Raw genomic sequence first — 26,161 nt, 5'->3', positions numbered from 1 at the left:
GACTCCGATATGATTGCCACAAAGACAAATGCTATACTTTGTACTTATACTTGTGATAAAAATGGAAATAAATGAATTACGATTACAGATAATGCATAGATAGGCTCGGAGAACTTTGCTTGTTTCAGAGAAAAAATTAAAAAGTTACCCTGCAAAATAGTCAAATATATTTCCCAAGTCCTGTGCATATGTTCTTTTCATTGCATTCTTTTCATGACCATATTTAATAGCTGTAATTATCGTGGGTTTTTTTTTCCTTAATGAAGAAAATCTTTATCATTTAAAACAGAAAGCCCTGAGGATGAAATATCAATATCTTAATTCATTTTATTGACCTGGTTACGCCTTCACCGGGTACACAACATAAGCCAGCAAGTAATTATTGAGCGCTTCCTGTGCGTTCAATTCAATTAGACATTTATTGAGGGTGAACATTGTGCAAAAAGCACTTGGCTGGTTCTGGGGGAGACTGAGGGGGTGGGGGCTGCTTAGTCACACTCGGCTCCGATGAACCCTTTTACAGCCTCATTGGAATAGGAAGGGCAAATTTTTAAAAATAGAACACACATTTCTGCTGGTAGATTCTGAATTGATGCACATTTCTCACACGTGGTCCTGTAAAATAGGCACCTCCCACCCAGCCTTGAAACCTGGCATTGCGGCTCTCTAGCTCTTGATTCCTACTGAGATTATGCAGCGTGCCAACAGCTTGCCCTGCTGTGGGGCAGCCCTGATTTCTCACCCCTGCAGGCTGTAACTCTTGTCTCTCCTCTCCTTGTTCTAGTTGTGTTCTCTAACACCAAAGAGGTCTGGCTTTCCGGGGGTGATTCCGAGACGTTGAAGTGCAAAGAAAAGACATTCCTACAGAAGTAAAATATGACTAAAACCAACGGAGAAGAGCCCAGGTTGGGGGGCAGGATGGAGAGATTCCAGCGAGGAGTTCGTAAGCGCACACTCTTGGCCAAGAGGAAAGTGCAGAGCATCACAAAGGAGGATGTTAAAAGTTACCTTTTTCGGAATGCTTTTGTACTGCTCACTGTCACTGCAGTCATTGTGGGTAAGTCATTTGATAACAACCGAAAAAAAAAAAAAAAAAAAAGGATCTTGTTTCTCTGGGGCATCTGGCTCCCTGAGCGTATTATCAGATGGACTGATTGATTGTAGGTATTCAAAATAATAGTCTAGGCTTTTTTCTCCCACTAAATGACAGTCTGTTGGCATGTTTGAAGCAATATATGGTAAACACACCAGAATCTGAAAGAAGCATCATTTGGCATTATGCAAATCAATCGATTGTGTGGAGAAGAGAAACAAATCAAATGCTTTCCCATCTCATGGAAGCATAAAAGAGTGACAATTTAATCATTAGGCCTGAGCAGTTAAATAACAATAAAAACAAGCAAACATATGCTAGATTTGGCCCAAATGTAATCATACAATGTCGCTTTCACTTAAAGCTAATTTATGCAATTAGTACATGAGATACAAGTTCCTAATAGTAATTATATTCTAACCATTCTAATGGGTGCTGACTTGAAACTGGGTATCATGCCTAGAGGTAGAGATTTTTACGTGTTTGCATCTCCCATCCAGTGACTGGAAAAGGTAAATTGAGACAAATGTTAACACAGATCTTTTTCATTCATTTCTTGCCATAAATAACTATCCCTTCTCTGCAACGTTGCAGCCTCTTACAAACTTAGCATTGTTAACAGCAACCTGTACTAATAAAACATTGTTTTGTTTGATGTATTGGAATCTGAAATTATTGTTTATTATTTATGGGTGGCAGATAGCTGAAAAAACTACTTACTGGGAAATTTTGACTGAACAAATACAGAAATCTTTAGGCTGGTAAATATGCAAGCTAATGCCATGTTATAAAAAATTAAATTTCTACTAATCCGACCCAAAAGGGGGAGGGGGCATTAGGGTACAATTTTAATCTCTGTCTTGGAGTTTGCCAAGGTCTCTATCAAATATAAAGAGGTAACGACAAGAAAAACTAAGACAATTTTGTGGCATGTAACTATAACTGTATTCAAAAAGATAGGATTCTTAAATTGCAAATAGGAATACGACAGAATAGTTTGTCGCAAGACTTTCAATATATTCCATCTCAATATCTTTTGCTCCTTTTAGAAATTGTTGGTCATCAATGACCGTTCAATTCATTTTAGAGATGTTCAAAGAGAAAATGTCCTGATTGACTCAGGGACATAATGGCTTTCTTTAGTAGGTTCCCAGGTTTAAATACATTCCTGAAGGAAGTATTTCAGTGCTTTGTCGTTGTCTTGGAAGTTGATGTAACACTCGGCAAGCTCAATTCATTTTTTGCTTTGAATTACAGTCGTTGCCAAGCCAAACAATAGCTGCCAAATAATAATAATAGTGAACGCTGATGGAGTACTGTTACAGCTGCTTAAGTAGTGTTTTGCCTAGATTAGCTTACTTCATCCTCAAACAAGCCTATGAGCGAATGGGCAGGAATGATTAGTATGATCCTTATTTTAGAGATGAGAATACTGAGCATGGAGAGATCAAACAACTTGCCCAAAGTCATGCAGATAGTAAACGCTAGAGCTCAAAGTCAGACTCAAGCTATCTAGGCCCGGGGCCATTCTCTTAAACACTTTGCCATCCTGCCTTTGGGCTCTGCAAACTAGTTGGCATCTTGTGAGAGATTCCAGGAAGAGAAATGCTGCTATGTCTTGGTAGAGGCCAATTAGCAAGCAGTGCTACATGCATTCACATAGCATTGTCATTTTACTATATGATTTACTATATGATTTACATTTACTATATGATTTACTATATGATTTACCCAGTCAGACCCACAGAAAACTTATAATTCTCCTACAGATGATTAAGCCACATCCCTGTCATGCATTTAACAAATACTCATTTATTCTACAATCCTGTACACATAATAATAGAGCTCAGTGATACTGGAGTATGTTTGGAAAAGATGCAGAAACATTTATTCAACATGGTGTTCCAAACACAAGGAGAGTTCAATTTCTAGAACAGAAATGTTTCAGTTAGAGAATAAAGGAATGGAAAGTAATAAAACCTGCACATGGAAAGCAGATTGATGGAGAAGCAAGTTCCTAAGTGATTACAAAGACATATCTCTAATAGAAGGAAGATAATGCCAGGACTTAATGGTCCATTTTCTCTATGAGTTCTGGGATCATTTCCTAGCCCAGCGAGGACTTTCCTAAGATTTGTGAGAATTGCAGTGAGTTGGCTGAGCTGGGGTAGATAACTTGGCAGGATGTCCTCATGGTTGGCTTTACTAATGGAAACTGAAGAGGTAGAAGTAATAAGAAGAAGGCACTAACAAAGAAACAAATAAAAAGAGCTCATTGACAGTCAGAGAGACCACTGAGTCTACACCAAAGACTTGGAATGGCCAATAGACCACTTGGTAGCAAACAGACTTAGGAGAGAAGGAAGAACCCTTCAGTTATCTCTTGGTGTGTCTTCCATTGAGGGCCCAATGGAAACAAAGGCTCCATTTAGCTTGTCACTGGGTACCATGTCTACATCAGCCCTAAAAGAATAATAAGAGCATGTCTGGACTTCAGCTCTCTAATTCATTTGCTGCAGCATTGGACAAAAAATGGAAAGATGCTCGCAAGGAAGAAGAAAAGTTCTTTTCCCCAAAGAAAAGAGGAGAAGAACCAAATTCTTAGGTTTTAATAATTTTTAATACAAAAAAAAGTCCTATATATTGGGTAAATTTTTTATTCCGTCTGTATTCTTTTGTCTTTTTGGAAAAAAAATAAATGTGCATTTAGTATGTTGAAGTGGAAACTAGAAAAAACTATTACAGAGAAGTAGAGACATGTGAAACCATATAGTCAGATTAAAGTAGAGAATTGTAAATATTTCAGTATTAATTCCTCTACAAGCACAGGCCTAGAACCATGTGTGCAGTTTGATGTCAGTTCTAAGAAGTGACATTCCTAATGGCATTTCTAAGTGATGTCACAGTCCGAATATGCCATGCTATGTCAAAGCCACGTAATGAAAGCAAATTAGCAACCTGAGAGAAGGCAATGCCAAGTGTTAAGTCTCTTTAAGGGGGTTCATTACTAAAGCATTAGATAAAGTGTCTCCCAGGGCTGTTGCAGACATCTGTCTAACAAAAACCACACTGAGAAGAGTGGTTACTATCTTTCTTCCTCCAGGAAGCACTTTCTCGTTTCAAACTGTGGTAAGTGGTATGAGAGTGACCTCAGACATCTTGCTGAAAGAAAGGGAAAGTCCTTTGTCATGTTTAAGTCATAGAATGCCCATCTTTCCACATCCAGGGAGCAAAAAGCACAATAAAAATGAAATCTCAGGCTAAAAATTTTTGAAGAAATGGGTCATAACATCAGCTACGAGGGGAAGGAAACTAAATAGAATTGCATAGAACTGGATGGTGGTTTTACCTGAGGGAGTTCACAAACAGCAACTAGCATCTTTCTCTACACACACACACACACACACACACACACACACACACATGCACGCACGCACCTTTTATGTTTGGGTTGTCCTCTATATGGGTTTGAGAAAAATTGGTGACTTTTCAGAAAAGAAAACATACTGGCTACATGTGTATAAAGCATTGCTCATCATTACCTTGTAGTCTTTGGCAATGAATGTAAATGGCACTACAATTCAGCGCAATTCGATACTATCTCTGAAAGATATACAAGAAACTGGTCATTGTGGCTGCTTCTGGGATGAGAGCTGGGTGTCTGGTAATGGGATGGAAGGAATATTACTTTCCTCTAAGTTTTTGTATGGTTTGAAGGCTTTTCGCCACATTCGTATATCATCTATTATCTATTATCTGCTGAATAATTTTTTTTTAAAGAAAGATTCAGTGCTATTCAGCAATTTAACACATACTAAATGTTGGGTATCTGGTCTGTGCTATGCAATAGAGAATCTTTGCCCTCAGGTAGTTTAGTAGAAGAGATAAAAATGGGATGACAAAGGAATAGACAAATTTCAGAGGTAGTAATAAGGAGGTTTTTGTTTTGGTGAGGTTTTTAATTATGTCAACATTTTTTAAGTGAGATCATATTATCCATACTGTTGTATATAATATATGATCTTTGTGTTGATACTTTAGAGGTTGTACTTTTCTTGTTAACAACCTAGATGTACCATGTGGGAAAAAAGAATATGGCTTTTGATGAAGCAGCGACTGGATTTATATGTGAACTGTATCATTTAATAGCTGTATGATCCTAGAGAAGGCGTTTAACTGCTCTGTGCCTCAGTTTCCTCATCTATCGTTACACATATAATATGCATTGCAAACACTAACACTGTACCAAGCACTGTTGTACGTGCTGTTAATACATTGGCTTTATTTAATTCTCAGAACAAATAAGGCAGGGAGGTATTCTTATTCTTATTTCACAGATAAGGAAACAGCTCACCAACTGGGATGCAAATCCACTGTTCTGGCTGGAACTTTATACTCTTACCCACCACACTCTTCTGAGTGCTGGTCCCTGCCCTTGGGGCATGTCCATTCTTGTTTTATGACATCAGTTAGCTGAGGGTGTGCACTGACCCAACAACAGAAGCGATGGAAAGGACACATGGAATTGAGACCTCAGTCCCAGGGGCACCCTGCATCTTGACGATTGATTGATGGCACGTGAGCGTTGACAGAAGAGCCAGACTGCAGCCTGTTGGGTTGGTCCAGTTGCTGACTCGGGTGACCGAGGGTGCTGGTGCTCCCAGTAAAAGTAGAATACAGGAAGAAGATTGAGGGAGAGTGGGAAGGATGATTTCAGTTTTTTGGACATGTTGATTTGGGGATGTAAACGTTACAACGGGAATACAGTGCAAGAGGCTCAGGGTACCTAGAGATTTTGCAGGTATTCTTTTGATGTCGAGACTGAACAAGGACAGTTCTCTCTTTGAAGGTTAAATGGATAATGATCCATGAATCGGGTTATCCTCCTGCATCAGCTACTCTGTAAGTGAGACCATTCTCAGAACACAGTTAACTCTTCTTTATGAGTAAAGCAGTAACCTCCCAGCAAGGCCAGGTATTTTGTACCTTCCACACGTACGCAGTATCTGGCTGAGTCAGCCAGTTCAGTCAGACAAGTTTACCGATGTGGTTAGCCATCCGTTGCTGCACTCAAGTGATCGGTGATGGGACCAAACGAGCCAAGGGTTTGAATGGGTGGTGCGGGTGTAGAGCGGCACCCATGCACCCATGCGGGCAGCCTCCCGGCTCACCAAAAGAAGGGAGTCTCCACACAGTTGAACAACAGGAACCCAAAGAACGGTGAATGATTCCCGGGCTGGGATTTATGGTTCTTCCACACTTCCTGGAAGTGAGAAGAGAGAGAGGGGGCGCTTCAGGAAGCTTCTAGAAAGGGTGGCTCCTGAGGCAAGCGCTCCCCGGGTGCCGAGCTCCTCTCAGAGGCCCCTGGGGACAGAGGGCTGGGAGGGAAGTGTTAGGCCTAAGGAGCTCAGAAGCAGTGGATTCACAGTGCCATGCTCTGGAGAAGGGACACAAGGATAGGGTGTAGGGACTAGTGATGTTCCTCTGCTTTGTCTTCTCCCCCAGGGAGCAGAAACACAGAAAAATTGTCAGGGGCAGCTATAACAACTACCTGACATGTGCTTACAGCTCACTTGGATCCCAGCCCTCAGTTTCATTCTCAAAAAGCATTCCAAGGAGCTGCCTCCTATCCTGGGGTTTAAGTCTGGCACAGTATAGGGGAGTGGATCAGAGCTATGGACTCTGGAGTCAGACACTTTGAGGTTTATGTCCCAGTTCTGGAACTGAGCCTCCGTTCCTTCATGTATAAAATAGAATAATTGTAACCCCTCTCTGCCAGGATTTATGTTCCAATTCTGCCGCTTACAACCATGTAACTTTTAATAATTTCCCTAAGGGCTTGGCAGGTAGAGTATCCACACAAACTGTAAACCCCTCATCTTTTGCCTGTGCCTTTGCTCAGGCACCAAGTGGAAATGCACACCGATTCGCTGATACTTTCTGCTACAGGACTGAGACCCAGGGATGGGGGTGGGGGTGGGGGGACAGGGACTAGGAAGGGGAGAAGATGGTCACCTGGTTTATGGGTAGGAGTAGCGGCTTCTATTTCCTTGGCTAGAGAAGAGAGCCAAGCAGAGTTGTAGGAAGAGATTTAGCAGTTGTAAAGGGCTTTGAGAGGCAGAGCTGAAAGCCTCAGTAAGTAATACTGTCATTATCTGTCCCTTACCCACCTGGCCTCCGAGCTGAAGCAGAAAGTAATCCCCTGGCACAGCCCTTATCATAATACCGACTGCTCGATGGAGGGAGTAGATGTCTTTCTCAGGAAAGTAAACTTGCTGAGAAAATGTTCTCAGTCAATGTTTGAACCTTCTCGGTAGCGCACTTTGTTCATGCCACTTGGGACCAATCTGAGAGTCAAGCACCTCCCTGGTTTCTCCTTTTTTCCAGCATTTTGGTGTCTGCCACTCCTTAACTGCCACCCCTACCAGAGTTGGGCAGGCCAGATGAAGTCTTCTGGAGACCTGGGAGGAGTGTTGCTGGTTTCTAACAGAGTTGGTCAACATTCTTCTGAAGTATGGGGCAGAGGGCTTGATTTGTTCTAAGATTGTCTCTGGATTTTTACTTTGCTGTCTTCTTCCTGTTCGTTCAGATAATGAGGAAAACTGAGCAGGCAATTTCAAATTTCTCTTTCAAGTAGGTGATCAAATGAGCGGGTGTGCTCGGAACAATTACCTGCAGTAATAACACCTTCCACCGCGGCAGTGTTACGGTTTACAAAGCGCTTCCAGGGTGCTCTCTCTAGCACCGCAATCCAGGGCCAGTCCATCCTCCTTCTGAGTAGTGTCTGCACAGGTCTGTGATGCAGCTGAGAAAGCACGGAGAGTCTCAGAGTCCTGGTGACAGAGCCAGCTCTGCCATCCACTCACTCACTTTGTGATTTAGGACAAATCGCTGGGCCTCGTATTTCCTCATCAGCAAATTACATTGGGGCTAATGTCTGCTTCCAGCTCCACAGTTCTATCACTGAACCTCTGATTTGCCCTTCTCTAAAGCAGAATGAAGGGAATAAGATACATCAGTGTTCCCTGTTCCCTTTCTACTCCTTGATGCCGTACGATGGCAGAGACCTTTTCCCTCTACTGTTGACCTCCCAACCCATCCTCACCAGTCTTTCCCATCAACAAGCAGCTAAATTCTTGAGGACCCTGGAGTTCCTGAACTCTGGGTGTGATAAACCCGTGTCGGAGCACACAAATGAGGCATGCCGCTGCAGAAGCCACCTCTGCCCAGCACTCTTCTGATTGTCTGTCATAAATCAGAGGAGGAGAGCTGTGGGTCCCTCCCTGTCCTTGCTACAGAGACAGCAGAGCTATGAAGAGCCTGCGGTATCTGGAAAAGGCAACTGGAACGAAAGCACTGTCTTTTCCAAGTTGTACATTCCAGGTGTTAGAGTACTTGATATTTATTTATGGAACACTAGGGTGCTATCATTCATCAACTATTTGGTCTGGCAGCTAGGTGAGCTGTATCATTGCTACGAGATGAGGAAACACACAGAGCACTTCAGGGCACAGAGTTTAGCCATTGTGCTCACCAAGTATAAAAATTAAGCGGTTTAGGTGAAGCTTCAGTGCTGTCAATGTTGCCCAGAGCTTACTCCCTAACCCAAGAATATTTCCATCACTATGCCCCATCAAGAGAGGTCCTGGAGTGGTTTTGAAAACAAAAAGAGAAGAACAAAACCCCCAAGACTAGATAAAGGAAGATATTCCCTTTGAATTAAGACAAGCGGGGGGGGGGGGGGGGGGGGGGGGGGGGGGGCGGGGAAGGCACTCCTTTTTCACTCTGTGTATCATATCAAAGATTCAAAGGTAAATTAAGGAGCAGCTAGTTAAAAGGCACACTTAAGTTTTGAATTTCAAGACTGACTTTCTGTCTCCAGAAGGGACAACTCCATTCTTCTTGTACCCAAAGAGACTTCTCCAGTTCTCCAACAATGATTCCAGGCCATAAACTGCTTCTGCTTCCCAGAGAGAAAACAATGGGCTATTAGCGAAAGATTTTCTATTCAGAATCTTGTAAGATGAAGCTCATTTGTCCCTAATGAGAGTAGAAATGGACAATTGCTGCCCTTCACATACTGAAAAGAAGGCCCCTGCCTTTAGACACATTGCATCCCTTGAAATTTCATCTTTAAAGCAAGTAAGGCAAAACCCCAGGGATACGTGTGCTTGCTGGCACCTTCAGCTTGTTGATGAATGTGAAGGTAAAGGCATCAAAAAGAAAACTGTGAGTCTTTTACCAGACTGCCTAAGACCAAAGTTATCTTTTTGTTTATTTACTTTTGTCTCCTCGAATTTGCTTTTTTAAGGCAAATGACATAGTCATACAAAAAAGCCGAGATTCAGTGAACTTTGTAAATTCTGACACCGCGATGCTTCACACAGTATGTTGGATGATGAAAGAGTATGATGTGAAAGAGCTTTACACAGTATGATGGATGTTACCTTTGTCTGGTAGTTTCCAACGTGACTTTGCCGCTTTGGTGTACTTGTAACTCCAAGGGCTAGTGCGTTGAAGCAGACATGATCCTATAATGGTGGAGTTCAAAGTTTTTTCAGATTCACTTCCTTGTCTCCAGGAAAAAAAGAACTGTTTGGTCAGAAAGTGATCCACTCACTAGAAATCTGAATGCAACTAGCGACTTTCCTCTCCGTGGCCCAAATGAAGTACACTCACTGTTAGAGCAAATTAAAGCAAGGTTGAGGAGAAACCAACCCAGACCCAAAGTGAATTTTTAGAAACATCCAGGCATCCAGCAGAAATGATGTAGTTTAGAATTCAGTCAAAAAATTTTTTTCAAGTCTTATTTTTATTTATTTAAGCAATCTGTACGCCCAACATGGGACTTGAACTCATGATTGCAAGTTCAAGAGTCGCATGCCCTTCCAACTGAGCCAGCCAGGTGCCCTGAATTCAGTCAGATTTAAAGATAAAAAATGTGAGCCAACTTTTTTTGCTTATTTATTTTGTTATTTTACTTATGAAATACACTTACATTGCCCAAAATAAAAAATTACAAAAGGATATAAATACCTTGCTATCAGTTTCTTGTGTGCCTTTAGAATTATGAGTATAAAAATAAATACATATCCCTTTTTTTTTTTTTTTGGCTTTTGTATACAAATGCTGGCATAGATTATATAGCCTGCTTTATACCTTACTTTTTTGACTTTACAATATGCCTTGGACATCATTCCTTATTAGCACAAAAAGAACCTCCTCATTCTCTCTTGGGGGTGCACTCTATGCATGTACCCTCATTTATGGAAGCAATTCCCAATTGATGGCCACTTAGATTGTTTCCAACTTTTAGATATTTGTTAAATGGTATAAAGAATAATCCTGTACAAAAGTGATTTCCCCTAGGTATAGTGTATCTGTGGGGTATATGCCCAGAATTGAAATTGCATTCATGGTTTCTATTTACTCATAACAATATTTTATTTTTTACCAGAAAGGAAAGCAACGGGTGTTAATGATTTTAGTGGGATATTTTTCCAACGACCATGGGGTGGACATTTAAAAGACCTGTAGGATTATTTGTAAGTTTAGTTAGCATTTCGCATAGCCTATGTCAGTGCGCTTTTAGGAAGAAAGCACCAGGCTTTTCAGAGCTCCTTAGGTTCTTCTGAGACAGTTGTCTGCCAGAGTTGTATGCCGTGTGGACTTGGGTCTGCGTTAGTTACCCAGAGCTGGTTCGTCTGGGCTCCGCTGGCAGAACAAGGCTGGAGCAGGTATTTCCACCTCCAGCAACAGGAAATACCAAAGGACAAAAGACTGAACGAAGCCAGGGCCCAACTCTCTGAAGGATGTGGGAACAGAGGGGTGGGGGAGGGTCGAAAGGTTGCCTCAAACCCAGTAGCTTCTCACCAGGAAATGCCTGGAAGTTTGGGGTGAAACGGAAGACCAAGACCAGCAGACCTCTCGGGCAGGTAAATTCACCATTATGCCCTTGCCCTTCTTGTTAAAAATAAACCAATGGGACTTTATGTCCACCAGCTTCGGCAGGTTTGCACGAGACGGACTCACGACTTCTCCAGCTTGGGCTACACGCTAGCCAAGTTCTAAAATAGAAACTTTTATTTGATCTTTAAGAATTATTTATTGTCTACCTGCCGCAATAACTGTAATGGCCAAGTTGACAAAGCATTTTTTGATGTATTAAAAAATGCTGTCATATGCATTATCCAGGACGTTAGAATTCATTAGGAGAAACGAGATGAATTCATAGTAAAGCAGTTAAGATTTATAATGCTTTTGGTTTACATGGTTCTTGTAAAATCAGAACCTTTAGGCGAGAACATTAAAGGTCACGAGAATTTTATTTTTTTATTTTTTTATTATTTTTTTAATGTTTGTTTTTGACAGAGAGAGAGAGAGAGAGAAAGAGAGAGCACGAGTGGGGGAGGGGCAGAGAAAGAGGGAGACACAGAATCCGAAACAGGCTCCAGGCTGTGAGCTGTCAGCACAGAGCCCGACATGGGGCTTGAACTTACAGACTGCGAGATCATGACCTGAGCCGAAGTCAGATGCTCAGCTGACTGAGCCACCCAGACACCCCAAGAGGATTTTAGATACTGCCTTTTCTGACCTATCCCTCCCGTTTTGTGACCAAAAAAAAAAAAAAAAAAGAGGTCCAAAGAGATTATATGATTTGAAGATGTGGGCTGTGGAAATAGGCAGGCCTAAGTTTCAAACCCCATTCTGCCAACATCAGTTACTGGTCATGTCGCCTGGAACAAGTGGCTTACTCTTTCTCGGGTTCAGTCTCCACATCTGTAAGATGGTGATATTAAATCCTGTAGCTTTGATATGAAGATTAAATCTTTAAAGTCCCGACTGACATAATTTGCTGGCAGCGTCAGGCCCAGAACCTCATCCCAGATTGTCAGTCCATGAACTTTCTACCACCTCACATCCACTGTCTTTTATATTCAAAAAAACAAGCCTTGTGAGAGAAACAGGAATCAGGAGCTATCGCTCCTAGTTTGTGAATCTAAAAACCTCAGCCATATGAGAAATCGTAGCTCCGTTGAGATCCAGTTCCACAGATCACGACAGAATAATCACAGTTTGGAGGAGGGGATGTTCCTGAGGGTAGGCTTCTCTGCTCACAGAATGTGGTGGGGAGTGGCATTTGCTGCAAAGCACAGAGCGAAGCGATTCCTCCATTCAGAAATGTGTTCAACACGGTTCAACGTGAGCCAGGGTCATCTGAAAGAGAATTAAGTCATGCTCTTTGTTTATTCATTCATCAATATACCGAGCACCTACTGTGTGCCAGGAACTGTTTCAGGGGCTTGATATATATCAGTGAACAAACATACAGCAGGAAAACCAATCTTGATCTCTCGGAACTTATATTCTAGGAGGCAGAGACAACAATGAACAACAAGCATAATAAGTTAGAAAATTATACTGTGTTTTAGAAGGTAATAGGAACTACTGAAACAAATTCAGGCGGCTGAGGGAGAAATTCAGGGTCGGTTCCAATAAGAAGATGACATTTGTACTAAGTCTGGAAGCAAACCTGGGAATCTCTGAGAAGAGTATTCCAGGCAGAAAGAAGAGCCAGAACCAGGGCCAGAAAGTGGGATCATGTCCGAGGTGGTGGAGTGACAACAAGGAGGCAAATGTTCTCGTTCTGGCTAAAGATCTGCAGGCCACGCTTATTCTGGATGGGGGTTTGAATGTCCTCTGACTGGTTTGCAGTGTCAATGTTAGAAGAGCTAGTTAGCTCATCCTGGGTAGGCATTTGGTGGTATTCATATGGTGGCCTCAGAATATAAAGTCTTCCTCTAAAATCAGCGCCACTGTTACTTTTAGATACCCTTGTGTCATCTGAGCTCTTTGGGGGCATCATATCTTCTTCTGAAGAATTTAGTATTGTAAGTAGTAATTCTAGAGAGCTGTGGTCTGCCAATCTGTTCATGACAGTTTGGAAACAGGGTAGAAACTCGAGTAAAATTTTACTATTTCAAACTGCAACATTTACCAAAAGTTAAATTGGGTGAATTGGTCCGAATTTTACTTCAACTTGTGCCACGTTTTTCTACTCTTAAATATTTTCTGGCTTAATATTTTCTGTAATTTTATCAGATTAAATATGGACCAAATTCTTTAAAATAGGTCTTTAGCTTTTAATGTGCTGTGCGTGCTTGGCCTTCAAAAGGAAGCCTGTGGTGGTGTTCTTTCTGAGGCTCTAGTGTGGACCTTGTGTCTTTAGAAAAGTGAAATGGTATTTAATCTTCCAAAGAAGTGTTTGTTGTATAGGCTCTCTAGGGGAAACAGTGAACCCCTGAAGAACTCACTTCTTGAACTTTCTGTGTTAGAAGAAAGTATTTAAATAAAAATGCATCTTGGTTTATAGCATTCAACCAGCACTGTTAATTTTGATCACCTTAAACATTCCAGTTAAGATATTCCCTAGATTCCAGAAATCTTGTAAAATACCAAAAGAGGAATGCTAGAAGACTCTTGACTGAGAATGAGCAATCTGAATTGAATTGTGACATCTGTGTTTTCTTTAATGTCACCAAGATGCAGATTGCAAAGTTTGCTTCAGCTGTAACAAACCCATTGGGAAGTTATTCTGATTTTTATGGTTATTTTTGCAGAGTAATCAATAATAAAGAATCTATTCTTTTGCATTAAAGGTCTGGAGGCCATAAAGGCTTTGATTAGCTCTGGGAACATCAATCAATGGGCTTCAAGTAAGGCAGAGCCCTCAGCTCTGTAAAGGCAGTGAGTGGCTTTACCAAAGTGAAGAAAACCACCCCGCCCTGCTACCTCTAATTGGTCAGAAGGGCAGAGAGTAGAGGGCTCTGAGAAGTCTGTTCTTCAGGATGTGAGGATGGTTCAGGGAAGGCTTTTTATCATTGCTGGGCTGTGTAATCAGAAACCTGAACTGCTTACCCAAAAAAGCAATCTTCACGTTCAGAGCATTTCCTCTGTATTTGACACTGAGAGCTGGCTGACCTTATCACACTGGCCTCACCTCCAATATTGCCCAGCAGAGCAAAAGCTGAAGAAAAATGTCTTCTGTTTATTTATTCAACAAATGAACTGCAAAAAGCTAGATGTTGACTTCATTAAGCAAAATCAACAAAACCTTTGCCCAACTTAGGCTCTGTATCAGTTAAACTAACTCAAAATGGAATGAAAAGATAGGCAAAATATTGTGTACTAACTTAGGCTCTTTGAATTAGTACCATGACTGTTGAGAGGCCATGAGTACAGCATAGTAAGTAAGAGTCTGGGCTTGGAGCTGAACAGCCTGGGTATGAAGTCCACCTCAGCCATCCCCCTGACATTGGGGAAGCGGCTTGACTGTTCCCTGCATTGACCGTGGCCCCAACCTCTACTAGCTGTGAGGTTTCGGCAGTTTACCTACCCTCTCGATGACTCCAGTTCTTCATGAGAAGTGAAGTGTAGGCTCTACTAGTCCTGGCTTCCATGGTCCTGTGAGGCAGTGTGCTTGGAGGGCTTGGCATCTTGCATGTACCCAATGACTGCTGGCTGTTGTCATTAAGCATGGGACCCTGAAGCATGTTTTCATGTAATGTCCTCTCCAGCTTTGTTACTGATGGTTTCCAAGGATTAAAATGTGTGCGGTGGGGCAAAAGAGGCAAGATATTTTAATTAAAAGTTTTATATAAGTTTAGTTAAATCATTCCAAAGAAAGGGATTCAGTGTCACCATTTTAAACAGTGACTTAGCACTATGGTAACCATATTGTAAAGGGACCTGTGAAGGGTTCCAACATGTACTGGGTGCTTCTGGGACATTTCTAGCAGATCTGAGATTATTACTCAAGTGCTTCTAGAGTTTAGGGATTAGAGATGCTGAAGACCCGGGAGCCAGGGTCAGGCTTTGGCTACAAGGGTATATCTGTGTTTGAGAGGCATTAAAGTGTAGTAGAAAGAGAACTGGGTTTTCTTTAGAATTCCCAAATCAATCACTTACTAACTCTGTAGACTTGAGCAAGTTCACTAGCTTTGAGCATCAGTGTATTCATTTTTGAAAATAGACATGATCATATCTACCCTCATAAAGTTGTGATGAGGATCATGCCACCTTGAGCCCATTAAGGGTTCAATCAGTATTGCCCCTCCCAACATAACCTCTTCTTTCCTAGGAGTAGAAATGGCTCACTTGGTAAACCCCGAGATAGTAAACATACCAAAACATAGTCAGGGGCATCACTGACTCAAAGAGTATTTGCAGTGTGCTATCCCTCTAAACAACCCTTCTCTTCAAAGCTTTTGACCTGAAATTATCCCTTTTCACCATATAAATGGTGACTCCTGTGTGCTTTCCCCCTATAAAGAAGAACTTTTAGAAAATGTGGGTTCCATATTAGAGAATGCAAAGAAACTGAGACATTCTAGAGGAGCTGATGCCAGAACTACATTTCCAAGCAAGATCAGCTTATTGACTACAAAAGCCTTTTGAGACTTTGCCTCCTGGCTGTTTTTCTGCTGCTCTGTTAGGCATGTATCTCCCTGGTAGACTGGAGTTAAGAGATGTCATTCGCCCACTGCCCAGGACTCACTCACTGAGCTGGCTTACTTTCCCTCCTAGCACCTAGATGAAAATTGGTGGCACTGAGTAAATGTGGGATTTGATGGGGGAAAAGGGGAGGAGGTACATGGAACTCCCAAGGAGAGAGTGTCTGGATACTGCTGGTGTGGCTGTAAGAGAGAATATAGTCAGGTTGGCAAGAGTTAGACTTTGGGAAATGGGGTCTAATGCACATAGGTTTAGAAAGAATAATCCCTTCCTCCATCTACACTGGCTTGTGTCTACCTGTATCGTTGATAGAGCAGCTGCTCTACCGGTTTTTTCCTAAATGATAAATAATATAAATTTCTTAAACAACTTAATAATTTAATTAATAAATAACTTTTGGACTAGCCAGGATCCTACCCATCTATGGAAATATTGTTGTTTTTGAGTTAATGTATTTCTAATAACAAACAGCCAACTTAGAAATGAAACTTGTAAAACCAAGTCTGGTCTTGTCATTTGGGAGATGTCTAAAATTCCTAATAGCTTGATATGGTCAAATTCCAGGTGACGAAAATGAGTATCTTGTGTTTATTGCACCCATTTTATGTTATAATTGAATGACAAATGTTTAAATGTGTTTTAAAAAAGATCAGAAAACAATCAATTCCAGTGAAATTACATTTGATTGGAAGTAAAGTAAGATTTATAAATATTTATTTATTTACTTATTATAAGATGAAGCACTTATTTCAGTGTGATTTGGCCTTTATATGAACAAGCAGTAAAGAACCAGATATTACCAGAGCCTTTTATAATTCCTATGTGCTGGTGAGGATACTGTGTTGAATACTGCACACTAAAAATTGGAACTAAATGCCTTACCTCAAACCAAGTTCCAGGAAGATTAAAGGTTCAATATTTTCAAACAAAGCAAGCGACCAGTCAAAGAAGGAAAAAGGAATTAAATATTTATCAAATTTGGGAGGACGGAAATTAAAGTTTATAACTCTCAAAAAAATTACCTAATAAAAAAGGTATGTGGACCACATTTTATAAAAATGCAAAATACCTGTATATTTTAGAGTATTAGAAAAATAGTTATAGCAAATATGTTACACATAGGCAAAGGATAATTATCTTTATTATGTAAAGAATTTATATCAGATACATACACACACACAACACACACACATGCACACATAAATTCTTAAACTACTAGAATTTTTAAATGCTTGGAGAAAATACAATTAGGAGAAATGGTCAACATCATTAGATATTAAGTAAATTGAAAGGAAATAAAAAATACATACTATATACTCATCACATTCACAAATGTTATTTGTTTTAATAGTTGTTATGATAATTCTCCCCATATAGATAATATCAAAGCCTTTTCATCCACTAACAGAACATTAAACTGTTGGGCCAACCCACTAGAAAAACAATTTGATAACATGAATCAAGGTAGTGATATTCTTTAATGCACTGGTTTCCTTTCTCTAAACTACACTAAAAAATATTTCTAGTTATAAAACAGCCTTCATATATTTATCATTGTGCTCTTCATAAAAGCAAAAAAAATGCTAACCAACCTAACTGTTCAACAACAAAGGAAGTATTAAGTAAATTATGGTACAATCATTAGATCTGGTATCATGAACCCTAAAAGTGATGCTTATGATAACTACATATGGAAAAGTATATTCTGTGTGATTTCCATATATTTAACTCTGTGTGAGAACATTCTGGAAAGAAACTCACAGAAGCACCAACAGCGCTTGTCTTTGCTCTATTGGAGACGTAGGAAGTACGTGTGAAGGTCACAAATGTGAGCTCTGAGTCCGAATGCCTGGGTTTAAATCCCAGCTCTGTCACTTGAGTAACTTTTTGACTTTGATACTGAGTGGCTATTGGAGTCCAGCAAGTTTGAAGTTCACCATTAGATTTCCCCGTCAGTACACTGGGGGTAAAATAGTACCTACCTCCAGGGGTTTTTGTGAGGATTAAATATAATAACGCGAGTAAAGCACTGACAATGGCTGGCATGTGGTAAGAGCTCAGTAAGCATTAGCTATTTGCCATTTAAGTGAGAGAATCAATAGAGGCAGGCTTCTGCCTTTTCTTTTGCGTATCTTCCAAATCACCTTTTTCTGTCTTGAACTTATTACTGTTACATTGGGAGAAAAGCGATAACTATTTTCCTAAAGGCCCTGAAAACTGGATCAGCCAGATTTTCTAGTCACGTAGATTCAGACTCTTAATTGCAGTATCACAGTATATAATCAAAGAATGGATACTTCACAGTTGCTGAGACCCAAGAAATGAAATTGGGGTTGCCGTAATACTTGAAATGAACTTTGTGTCTCATTTCCTAAGAGAAGGAGCCCATTTCATAAGAAGTTAGGATGAGCCTGTTTCCTTAAAGGACTGCTTGCTTCCTTTGGAAAAACGTAGGTTCACCCAGTGTCCTCTCCCCCTACACCGACCTCCAGCTTCTAGATAACTCAGTATTTCTCTATAAGGCACATGTTTTAGTAACAGCAAGGCAAAAATTTAGAAAATATTTACAATAATGGAATACATAAATTTTCCTGGACAAGGAAAGTAAATTCGGGAGAGGCGGGGGGGGGGAGTACATTGATTCAGTCGGTCTATTGATTTCCAAACACTTCGAAAGCTACTGTGTGTAATTCAATTTACATATAAAGTTATTTTTAAAATATATTTTAAAGTCCCAGGAGCAGAAGGAAAATGAAGGGGAAAATTGCTTTCTTTTTCTCTTATTCCCCCCCCCGCGCCCCCCCCCCCCCGCCCCCCCCCCCCCCCCCCCCCGCCCCATTAGTGTTCAGGGAAAATTTTTGGAAAAAGGTCTCTGCTTATTTTGGAGTCTTCTCTTGCCGGCAAGTAACAAGTCTGTACAATACAGTTGCCAAGGCAATATCGAGACCATGTAGACAGAAAGCATGGTGTACAGACAGGGAGGTGATGGAAATGGATTAACAATGTGAACAAGAGGAATTTTTTTAATTGGAAAAAAATAAAATCATACTGCCCTTTAATAAGTGCTTGTGCTAGCCGTCCTAATATCCGTTGTTACAAAGGAAATTCATTATAATAAGGGTTTTTTTTTTCTACATTGCCTTGTTCATGGATACACGATTTGTCTCCCAGTTACGCCCCTATCTTTGTAACTCTGTACCGAGCCACGTCAAACTTGGTTCTACTGCATTTAAGTTAGACAAAGACATTTTTCATTTGCTAAAGCCAGAGACGTTTTTTCTCTAAGTCTTACTTGAAGCCCTGGATTCAGCCAGACCCTGGCAGACGGAAGAGACAGGCCCACCCCTTGCTCCTAAAGCAGCACCAATATTTGCTGCTTAAATAAATGTACTCTCGTCAGACAGGAGTGACCACCAGCCAAATACTTCTTCCTTCTCCTAGGACTGTTACTTCAGTTTTTAAAAGGGCTCAAATATTCTCCATCTCTTCTTTCCCCCTTCAGGTACAATCCTGGGATTTACCCTCCGACCATACAAAATGAGCTACCGAGAAGTCAAGTACTTCTCTTTCCCTGGGGAACTTCTGATGAGGATGTTACAGATGCTGGTGTTACCACTTATAATCTCCAGTCTTGTCACAGGTACCATATGCAGTGTTGTTTTTTTGTTTGTTTGTCTGTTGTTTTTTTTTTTTTTTAAGTGTGCTTACTGCAAAAGATCACTTAGAAAAGCAAATGCTTTAGGTTTCTGCTGGATGCATGCTCTGTTCTAGAAAAAAAAAAAAGTCCCTTCAAAAATGATGGAAAGGAGGCTTTAGTAATGCATGAATGATTATAACTCTCGTATTTTACCAATCACAAGAGGAAACGGATTTAAACAACCACGTAATCTAGTCTGCCTCACTACAAAAGAGGCACCCTGCTAAACCCTACACAACCAGCCTTCTCTGACCACAGCGATATAGTTGACAACAGCGTACAACAGGTCTGTTTTCTCACCCTCTTATCCCACCCAGATAACATCTGGTTGGACAGCCTATTAGCTATTGATGCAAGAATGCTTGTTCTCAGAGCCACCAGGACTTGAGCGGGAGCCTTCTTGGAAGCCTCATCAAGAGGTAATACCCACAACGCACTCACCAATTCTGCTGCCACCAACACTTTATCTTTTCCTGGTGAACCCGCATGATTTCATTTCCTTCTCCAGTTGTCCCCCACCCCCGTTACCTATGAGGCTGGTGGGAGAATGGGGAGGGGGCAGGGGATTTCCCCATCTGGATATTTTTGTCAGCTGACACTTGGATTCTCAAGGAGTGGAAGCTTTGCAGGGTAGGATCTATTTTCTGTGACAGTAAGATAACAATCGACTCCTCCATGGGAAATGCTTCAAGAGTCATTTGTACACGTGACTGGCGAATACAAATGGAGCCAAAAAGAAAAAAAAAAAAAAGGTTACTATACATTCCTTCCTGCCCACTCTTCTCTTTCCCCACAGCACACTTCTGACATGAAGAAAGAATGTCCATAGACACCGTCCCGGCAGGATGGTTTCTAGGTTTGTAGCTAAAGCCCAGAACTCAGGTATTACTGACCCTGTTCTCTTCTCCACCCGTGGCTCACTGTCCCTCCATGGGTACATCTCTCCACCTCTATGTGAGCTGGCTCCAAGCATCTTTCCCCTCCCAGAGAGTCCTCAAGGATATTTATAATCTCTTCTCAAGATCTCTGTGTAGTAAGAATTTCATAGCACAGCTCAAAAGTCATAGGGCAAGATTCTGACTGCTGCATGCCTGCGAGGGCTGGCCTAACTTGGACAGGAACTATATCAGCTCTTCCCCCAATGCCTTGCGGATCTCTACTGGCTTCCACTTGTTCAGGTCTTTAAACAAGTGATTGCATGTACAGGAGGCTCCCATTGGAGGGTGAACTGCCCATAAAGCAATCATGTAGGCAGGATGATTGGGATGCTTGTTTCTGAAACAACCTGGTCCATTGCTGACCAGGGGGTAATCCTAGCAGTCCCAATTCTTATCACCAAAGCTAGATTCATGCTGACAGGACCTTACATTCTCATTTTATTATCCACGTGTTGACATTTTTCTGCGAAGCAAGTTCTTGCAGTAGCTCTTAAAGGACAGAACTCACAGGTGCCATTTTATTCAGTGGGCAAGTGTCCCTCTTCACCATCCCTACTGGCCAGTGTCTGACTTGAGTCCCTACAGTCTTCCTGGATGCAAACTTGAGGGGTTCTGGATTCCTTTATACTGTCTTTCAGTATAGTATCTAAGTCCCAGTATCTAAATATTGGGACCAGTATTTAGAGGTTTCTGCTTTCTGATATTTGTGCTGAAAACCCACATGTTACCCTTCCAAGAGGAAAGCCCTCATTTGGCACAATTAGAGAAAATATTATTTCCCCTTAATAGCGATGTTGCTCGACAATTACCTCCAAGTGGAATTTCCTGATATTTCTAATACTTAGTACATCAGCTTCATTGAAGGAATACAAGCTTTCACTGAATAATTGTGCAGGAAAAAAAAAACCATGATGCGTCTCTTTACATGGTTAAAAAGAAATTTGTAGGAAAACCTTGGAAAAACTAGCAACATTTATAATATTGAAAGGAATTATAAGCTGCAAGCAACCAATATAAAATAAACTTTTAAAATGTAACCTACTTGTACGTTGGGGATGCTGCCGCTTGGCACCAATAAGAGAGTCTCAGCCCTTTTCCAGGACTATGTTAAGGCAAGGGATATATGGGCACTGGGTGGCTCAGTTGTTTGCACATCTGAGTTTCGATATCGGTTCAGGTCGTCATCCCAGGGTCTTGGGATCAAGCCATGGTGAGTGTGGAGACTGCTTGAGATTCTCTCCCCGCCCCCCCCACCTCATCCTTCTCCCCAATGTGTTTACTCTCTCTCTCTCTCTCTCTCTCAAAAAAGAGAAAAAAAGGGGGGGGGATATAATTTAGTTTGCCAAAGATCTTTGTAAGGTATTAATCTCAAAGATTAATTTCCAAGCTACATAATATTTTGGATACTTATGATCAATTACAATGAACGATTGATTCAATAAGACTTCCCTTTAGGGTTTTAAATACGGTGATTCCAAACCAAAAAGGGAGCAGGGGGTATGACCCATTGGGAATGAGGAGGAGGAGGAGCCTCTAAAAATTACATACATCCCTGGAGGACCCCTGTGTGTGTTGGGAGAAGCTCCTGGAGAATGTGTTGTCTAGAGAGGAAACAGAGTCAGGCCCATTATTTTAGAATGGAAAGCCATACTCAAATGCCTCCTGTGGCCAAGCAGGTGATGATTATATACGAAGCTGCCCTTTCAGGGTACTTTTTATTTTCTTTCTATGATAGAAATATCTTGTGTGTGTGACAGGGGAAGTAACAGGGACAAGTGTGATGACGAGTGGAAAGTGATCCAGCCGCACAATCGGATAGACAATGGGAGGCAAGGAGACTGTGGTGACCTGAAAAGTATCCGCTTCAGCCGATTGTTGCTCTGTGTCAACAAGGGCCAAATCTTCTGATTTTTTTAAGAGGGTCCAGAAATCTAAACAAACTTAAGAACCTCCTGATTTTTCAATGTTGATACAATTCACAGAACAAAACACTGCAAGCCAAACAAAGCTCCTCTGCAGGCCAAGTCCAACTCTTGGGCTACCAATATAAGAACTCGGGTGTGAATGTCGGTGTCATTCATTGTAAGAAATGCACTGCTGAGCTGGGGCACCCGTGGAGCTCTCACTGGCTTTCCCTTACGGCCTTATTCAAGTGTTGACAGTTCACACCAGAGCTCGAGTCAGTGTGCTGTCACAAAACACCACATTTATTGACACTTAAACAAATAGCTATTGGAAAACCTGTCCTCTCCATCTTCTGTGTCACAGTTGTGCTGATCTTTCCTGCACCTGATAGGAACACCAGAATAAGAACTCGGGGGTGATGCTCCCACAGAAAGTATTTCCCAACGGGAAAATGTTTGACAGACTTAATGTTTTTAAGTCAACAAGTCCCAGGGTCTTGACAGACAGAGATAGAAATGCATGAAGCCCTTACTACATGTGTTGGATTGGGTATTCTGTTTTAGAAGACTCTGTGCATTTTATTGTGCTAAAGTCACATTTAAACTCAGAAATCTAGGGGTGGCTGGGTGGCTCAGTCAGTTAAGGGTCTGACTTCGGCTCAGGTCATGATCTCACAGCTTGTGAGTTTGAACCCCACATTGGGCTCTGTGCTGACAGCCTGCTTCAGATTCTGTGTCTCCCTCTCTCTCTCTGCCCCTCCCTCTCTCTCTCTCTCTCCCCCTCAGAAATAAATAAACATCAAAAAAAAAAATTAAATTCCAAAATCTAAGTTAGGTTTTCGTATTTGAAACATTTGTGTTTGTGAATTGTGGCTCTAAAGCTCCCATAAGCCATGTTCTCCTTTCCCAAATTCAAAATTCCAATCGTTCCAAATATCCTTGGTGTGTATTAGCAATTCCAGAAGCTGCCAGAGAGAAGCTGGGAGCGAGCCTAATGGCTAGATTTGTACTCAAGTACCTGTGTTTTTGAAGAGGAAGAGTAAGTCTGTGCCAACACACCACACAATAAAGTGGGGGGTTGGCACCAATTTCTATTGATTTGGTCAGCAGAGGCAGCCAACTAGATATTTCATGCCAGAAATATGAGTTGGTTTGGCTGCCTTAGCCTGATTAAATTCACTAGATAATAATTAAACTCCATTTCAGGTTGTACTTTGTAGACATAACTATCAGAAACCTAGTGCTTTCTTCTTTTCTCATCTCTTCTTTTCCTCCTCAATCACTTACCTCGGAGGGGATCTTTTGTGTCTCCAGTTTTCTGGAAGCCGGGAGCACCACTTGACAAACGATCTCTGTGAGTTGGGTAAGAGTGTAAGTAAAGGGGAGTGGTAGGGGAATGTCAACAACAGTGGCAGCAGGGTCTGGGGCCTGTGGTAGGACACCCTGGATTTGAGATTATAAAACAGGTGAAATTTATCTTTTCACACTCATTCGTCCATTAACAGCTATTTTTTGAGTTCTTGCCATGTCAGACACTGAGCTAGGCACAAGAGATACATGAATACAAAGATATCGTCCCCAAGAGGATGTATGTTGGGTGGAGAGGGAGAGCTTCCCTGCATCTCTTAAATCACACAATATACGTAAGCAAATCCTAATTCCAACTGTGAGGGGGTAAGGCTGGTCCTCTGTTAGGTGACCTCTTGTTAGGTGGCCACAGGCTGCACTCTGAGCCACCAGTTTGCTGCAGCTGATACAACGCTTGACCCAAACCCAGCCAGTATTAGCAGAGGGTTGGCTCCAGGTCACTGTCCCTAATTAGTCATGTGACCTTTGGAGCACTGGGTGCAATTCTGGGAGTGGAATAACAAGGGAGGGCAGCCGGGGCAATGAGAAAGACATTTGACTGATTTTAGGAACCTGATTCCAAATCTGATATTTCAAGTCATGGCATCTCCATCCCAAAGTTACATGGGTACCACTCCTATTCTCATTTACTTAGAATGTTCTTGAAATCCACATGCGTACTTTTCTTCCAATGTTTCTAATCATTACAGAAAGTGGAAACCTGTTACTAGTCTAGTGAAAGAGATAATAAATTACAATGTAATAAAGTTCTGGATTGCTTCTGTGCCTGCCAAAGGTCTTGGGAACCTGAGATCTGTGCTCTCATTGTTTAAAAAGGTGTGTGTTTTGGAGGGGGGGGGGCGGGTGTTAATGAGGTGTTAAAACGCATTTTAGCACCACAATAAGACTTGTCTTTCCTGTAACACAAAGACTAAGAGAATTGAAAGAATGACTTTCTCACTATGTGATTTAATATTAATTAAGGAGGGGTTTCTATCCCACAAGAACAAATAAACACCACTGTATTTACCCCCACTTTGGAAAACACTGCTCTGGTCCCTCTAGCCTCACAGTATCTCCTCCAATTTATTGTCTACCTTCTGCCTAGACATTCCCAAGGACAGGGGTGCCTGGGTAGCTCAGTTGGGTAAGCATCCAACTTCGGCTCAGGTCATGATCTCACAGTTTGTGAGTTTGAGCCCCGTGTTGGACTCTGTGCTGACAGCTCAGAGCCGGAAGCCTGCTTTGGATTCTGTGTCTCCTTCTTTCTCTGCCCCCTCCTGACTTGTGCTGTGTCTCTCAAAAATAAATACATGTTAAAAAAATTTTTTTTAACTTTCCCAAGGACAAAAGATCTTTGGAACCCATTTGTGCTTGGAAAACTCACAATTCTTTTTGTATGCAAAATCAAACTTTTTCTTTTTTTTTGAGAAAGAGAGAGAGTGCGAGCAGGGAGAGGGGCAGAGGGAGACAGAGAGAGGGAGAATGAGAATACGAAGCAGACTCCATGCTCAACATGGAGCCTGACGCAGACTCAATCGCACGACCCTGGAATCATGACCTGACCCCAAATCAAGAGTTAAGAATTGGACATTCAACCGACTGAGCTACCCAGTCACCCCCCACCCCCGCCCCAAACAAATAGTTTTAAATCCAGAAAAAACAAAACATCACCTGCCTGCCTGTAATTCCTCATCTGTGTGATAAGCTCTGTGACATAACTCTGTCACATATTCCTTAGGCAGCATCCTTCCAAATCTGTTGACCAATGTACTTGGTGGAACATGGGACTTAACTATAGTTAAGGCCAAGAAGCTGCCATCACCCGCAAAGGACTCTTTTGCCTGAGAGAATAAAAGAACGATAAATGTGGGGCGCCTGGGTGGCTCAGTCGGTTAAGCATCCGACTTCGGCTCAGGTCATGATCTCGCGGTCTGTGGGTTCGAGCCCGGCGTCGGGCTCTGTGCTGACAGCTCAGAGCCTGGAGTCTGTTTCAGATTCTGTGTCTCCCTCTTTCTCTGACCCTCCCCTGTTCATGCTCCCTCTCTCTCTCTCTCAAAATTAAATAAACGTTAAAAAAAAATTTAAAAAAAAGAACGATAAATGTACCTCAAAGTATATCCTTTCGGTTTCAGACAAATGGCAGGTACAATAAAAATAACCTAAAGTTTTATCATTTCTTTGAACATGAGAGGGCAAAAACTGAGCTAGACAATGCCTAATCAGTTACTTGGGCATATGAAGGATTTATCAAGGTCTTGCAAAAATGAAAGCCAAAATCACTTAAGAAAAATTCAACATTTTGGAGCGTCTGGGTGGCTCAGTCGGTTAAGCGGCCAACTTTGGCCCAGGTCATGATCTCGCGGTCCGTGAGTTCGAGCCCCGCGTCAGGCTCTGTGCTGACAGCTCAGAGCCTGGAGCCTGTTTCAGATTCTGTGTCTCCCTCCCTCTGACCCTCCCCCGTTCATGCTTTGTCTCTCTCTGTCTCAAAAATAAATAAACGTTAAAAAAAAATTTTTTTTAAAGAAAATTTCAACATTTTAAACTATTGATTGTCATGGCTCTGGGTATAGATGACGCCTGTTTGAAATACCCCAGGCATTAATGTATGAGAAAAGGGACTGTAAATGTCTCCCTTTTTCCCCACACGTACATTTTGTAGAAGAAA

General features: G+C 41.5%; 1 protein-coding gene across 1 annotated transcript in view; it reads left to right on the top strand.

The window, feature by feature from the left end:
• SLC1A3 (solute carrier family 1 member 3) overlaps positions 1 to 26,161 on the top strand; it is a 79,714-nt gene that overhangs the window by 1,011 nt on the left and 52,542 nt on the right. The window contains exons 2-3 of the mRNA XM_003981454.6: positions 785 to 1,057; positions 19,110 to 19,247. Coding sequence (XP_003981503.1) covers positions 877 to 1,057; positions 19,110 to 19,247 — 319 coding nt within the window. The 5' untranslated portion in view covers positions 785 to 876. The remainder of the gene's footprint in view (positions 1 to 784; positions 1,058 to 19,109; positions 19,248 to 26,161) is intronic.

The sequence above is a fragment of the Felis catus genome, chromosome A1 (genome assembly GCF_018350175.1).
Source record: "Felis catus isolate Fca126 chromosome A1, F.catus_Fca126_mat1.0, whole genome shotgun sequence".
NCBI classification, from domain to species: Eukaryota; Metazoa; Chordata; class Mammalia; order Carnivora; family Felidae; genus Felis; species Felis catus.
Note: the sequence above shows the minus strand (reverse complement) of the source record. Positions and strands in the feature narration are given on the sequence as shown.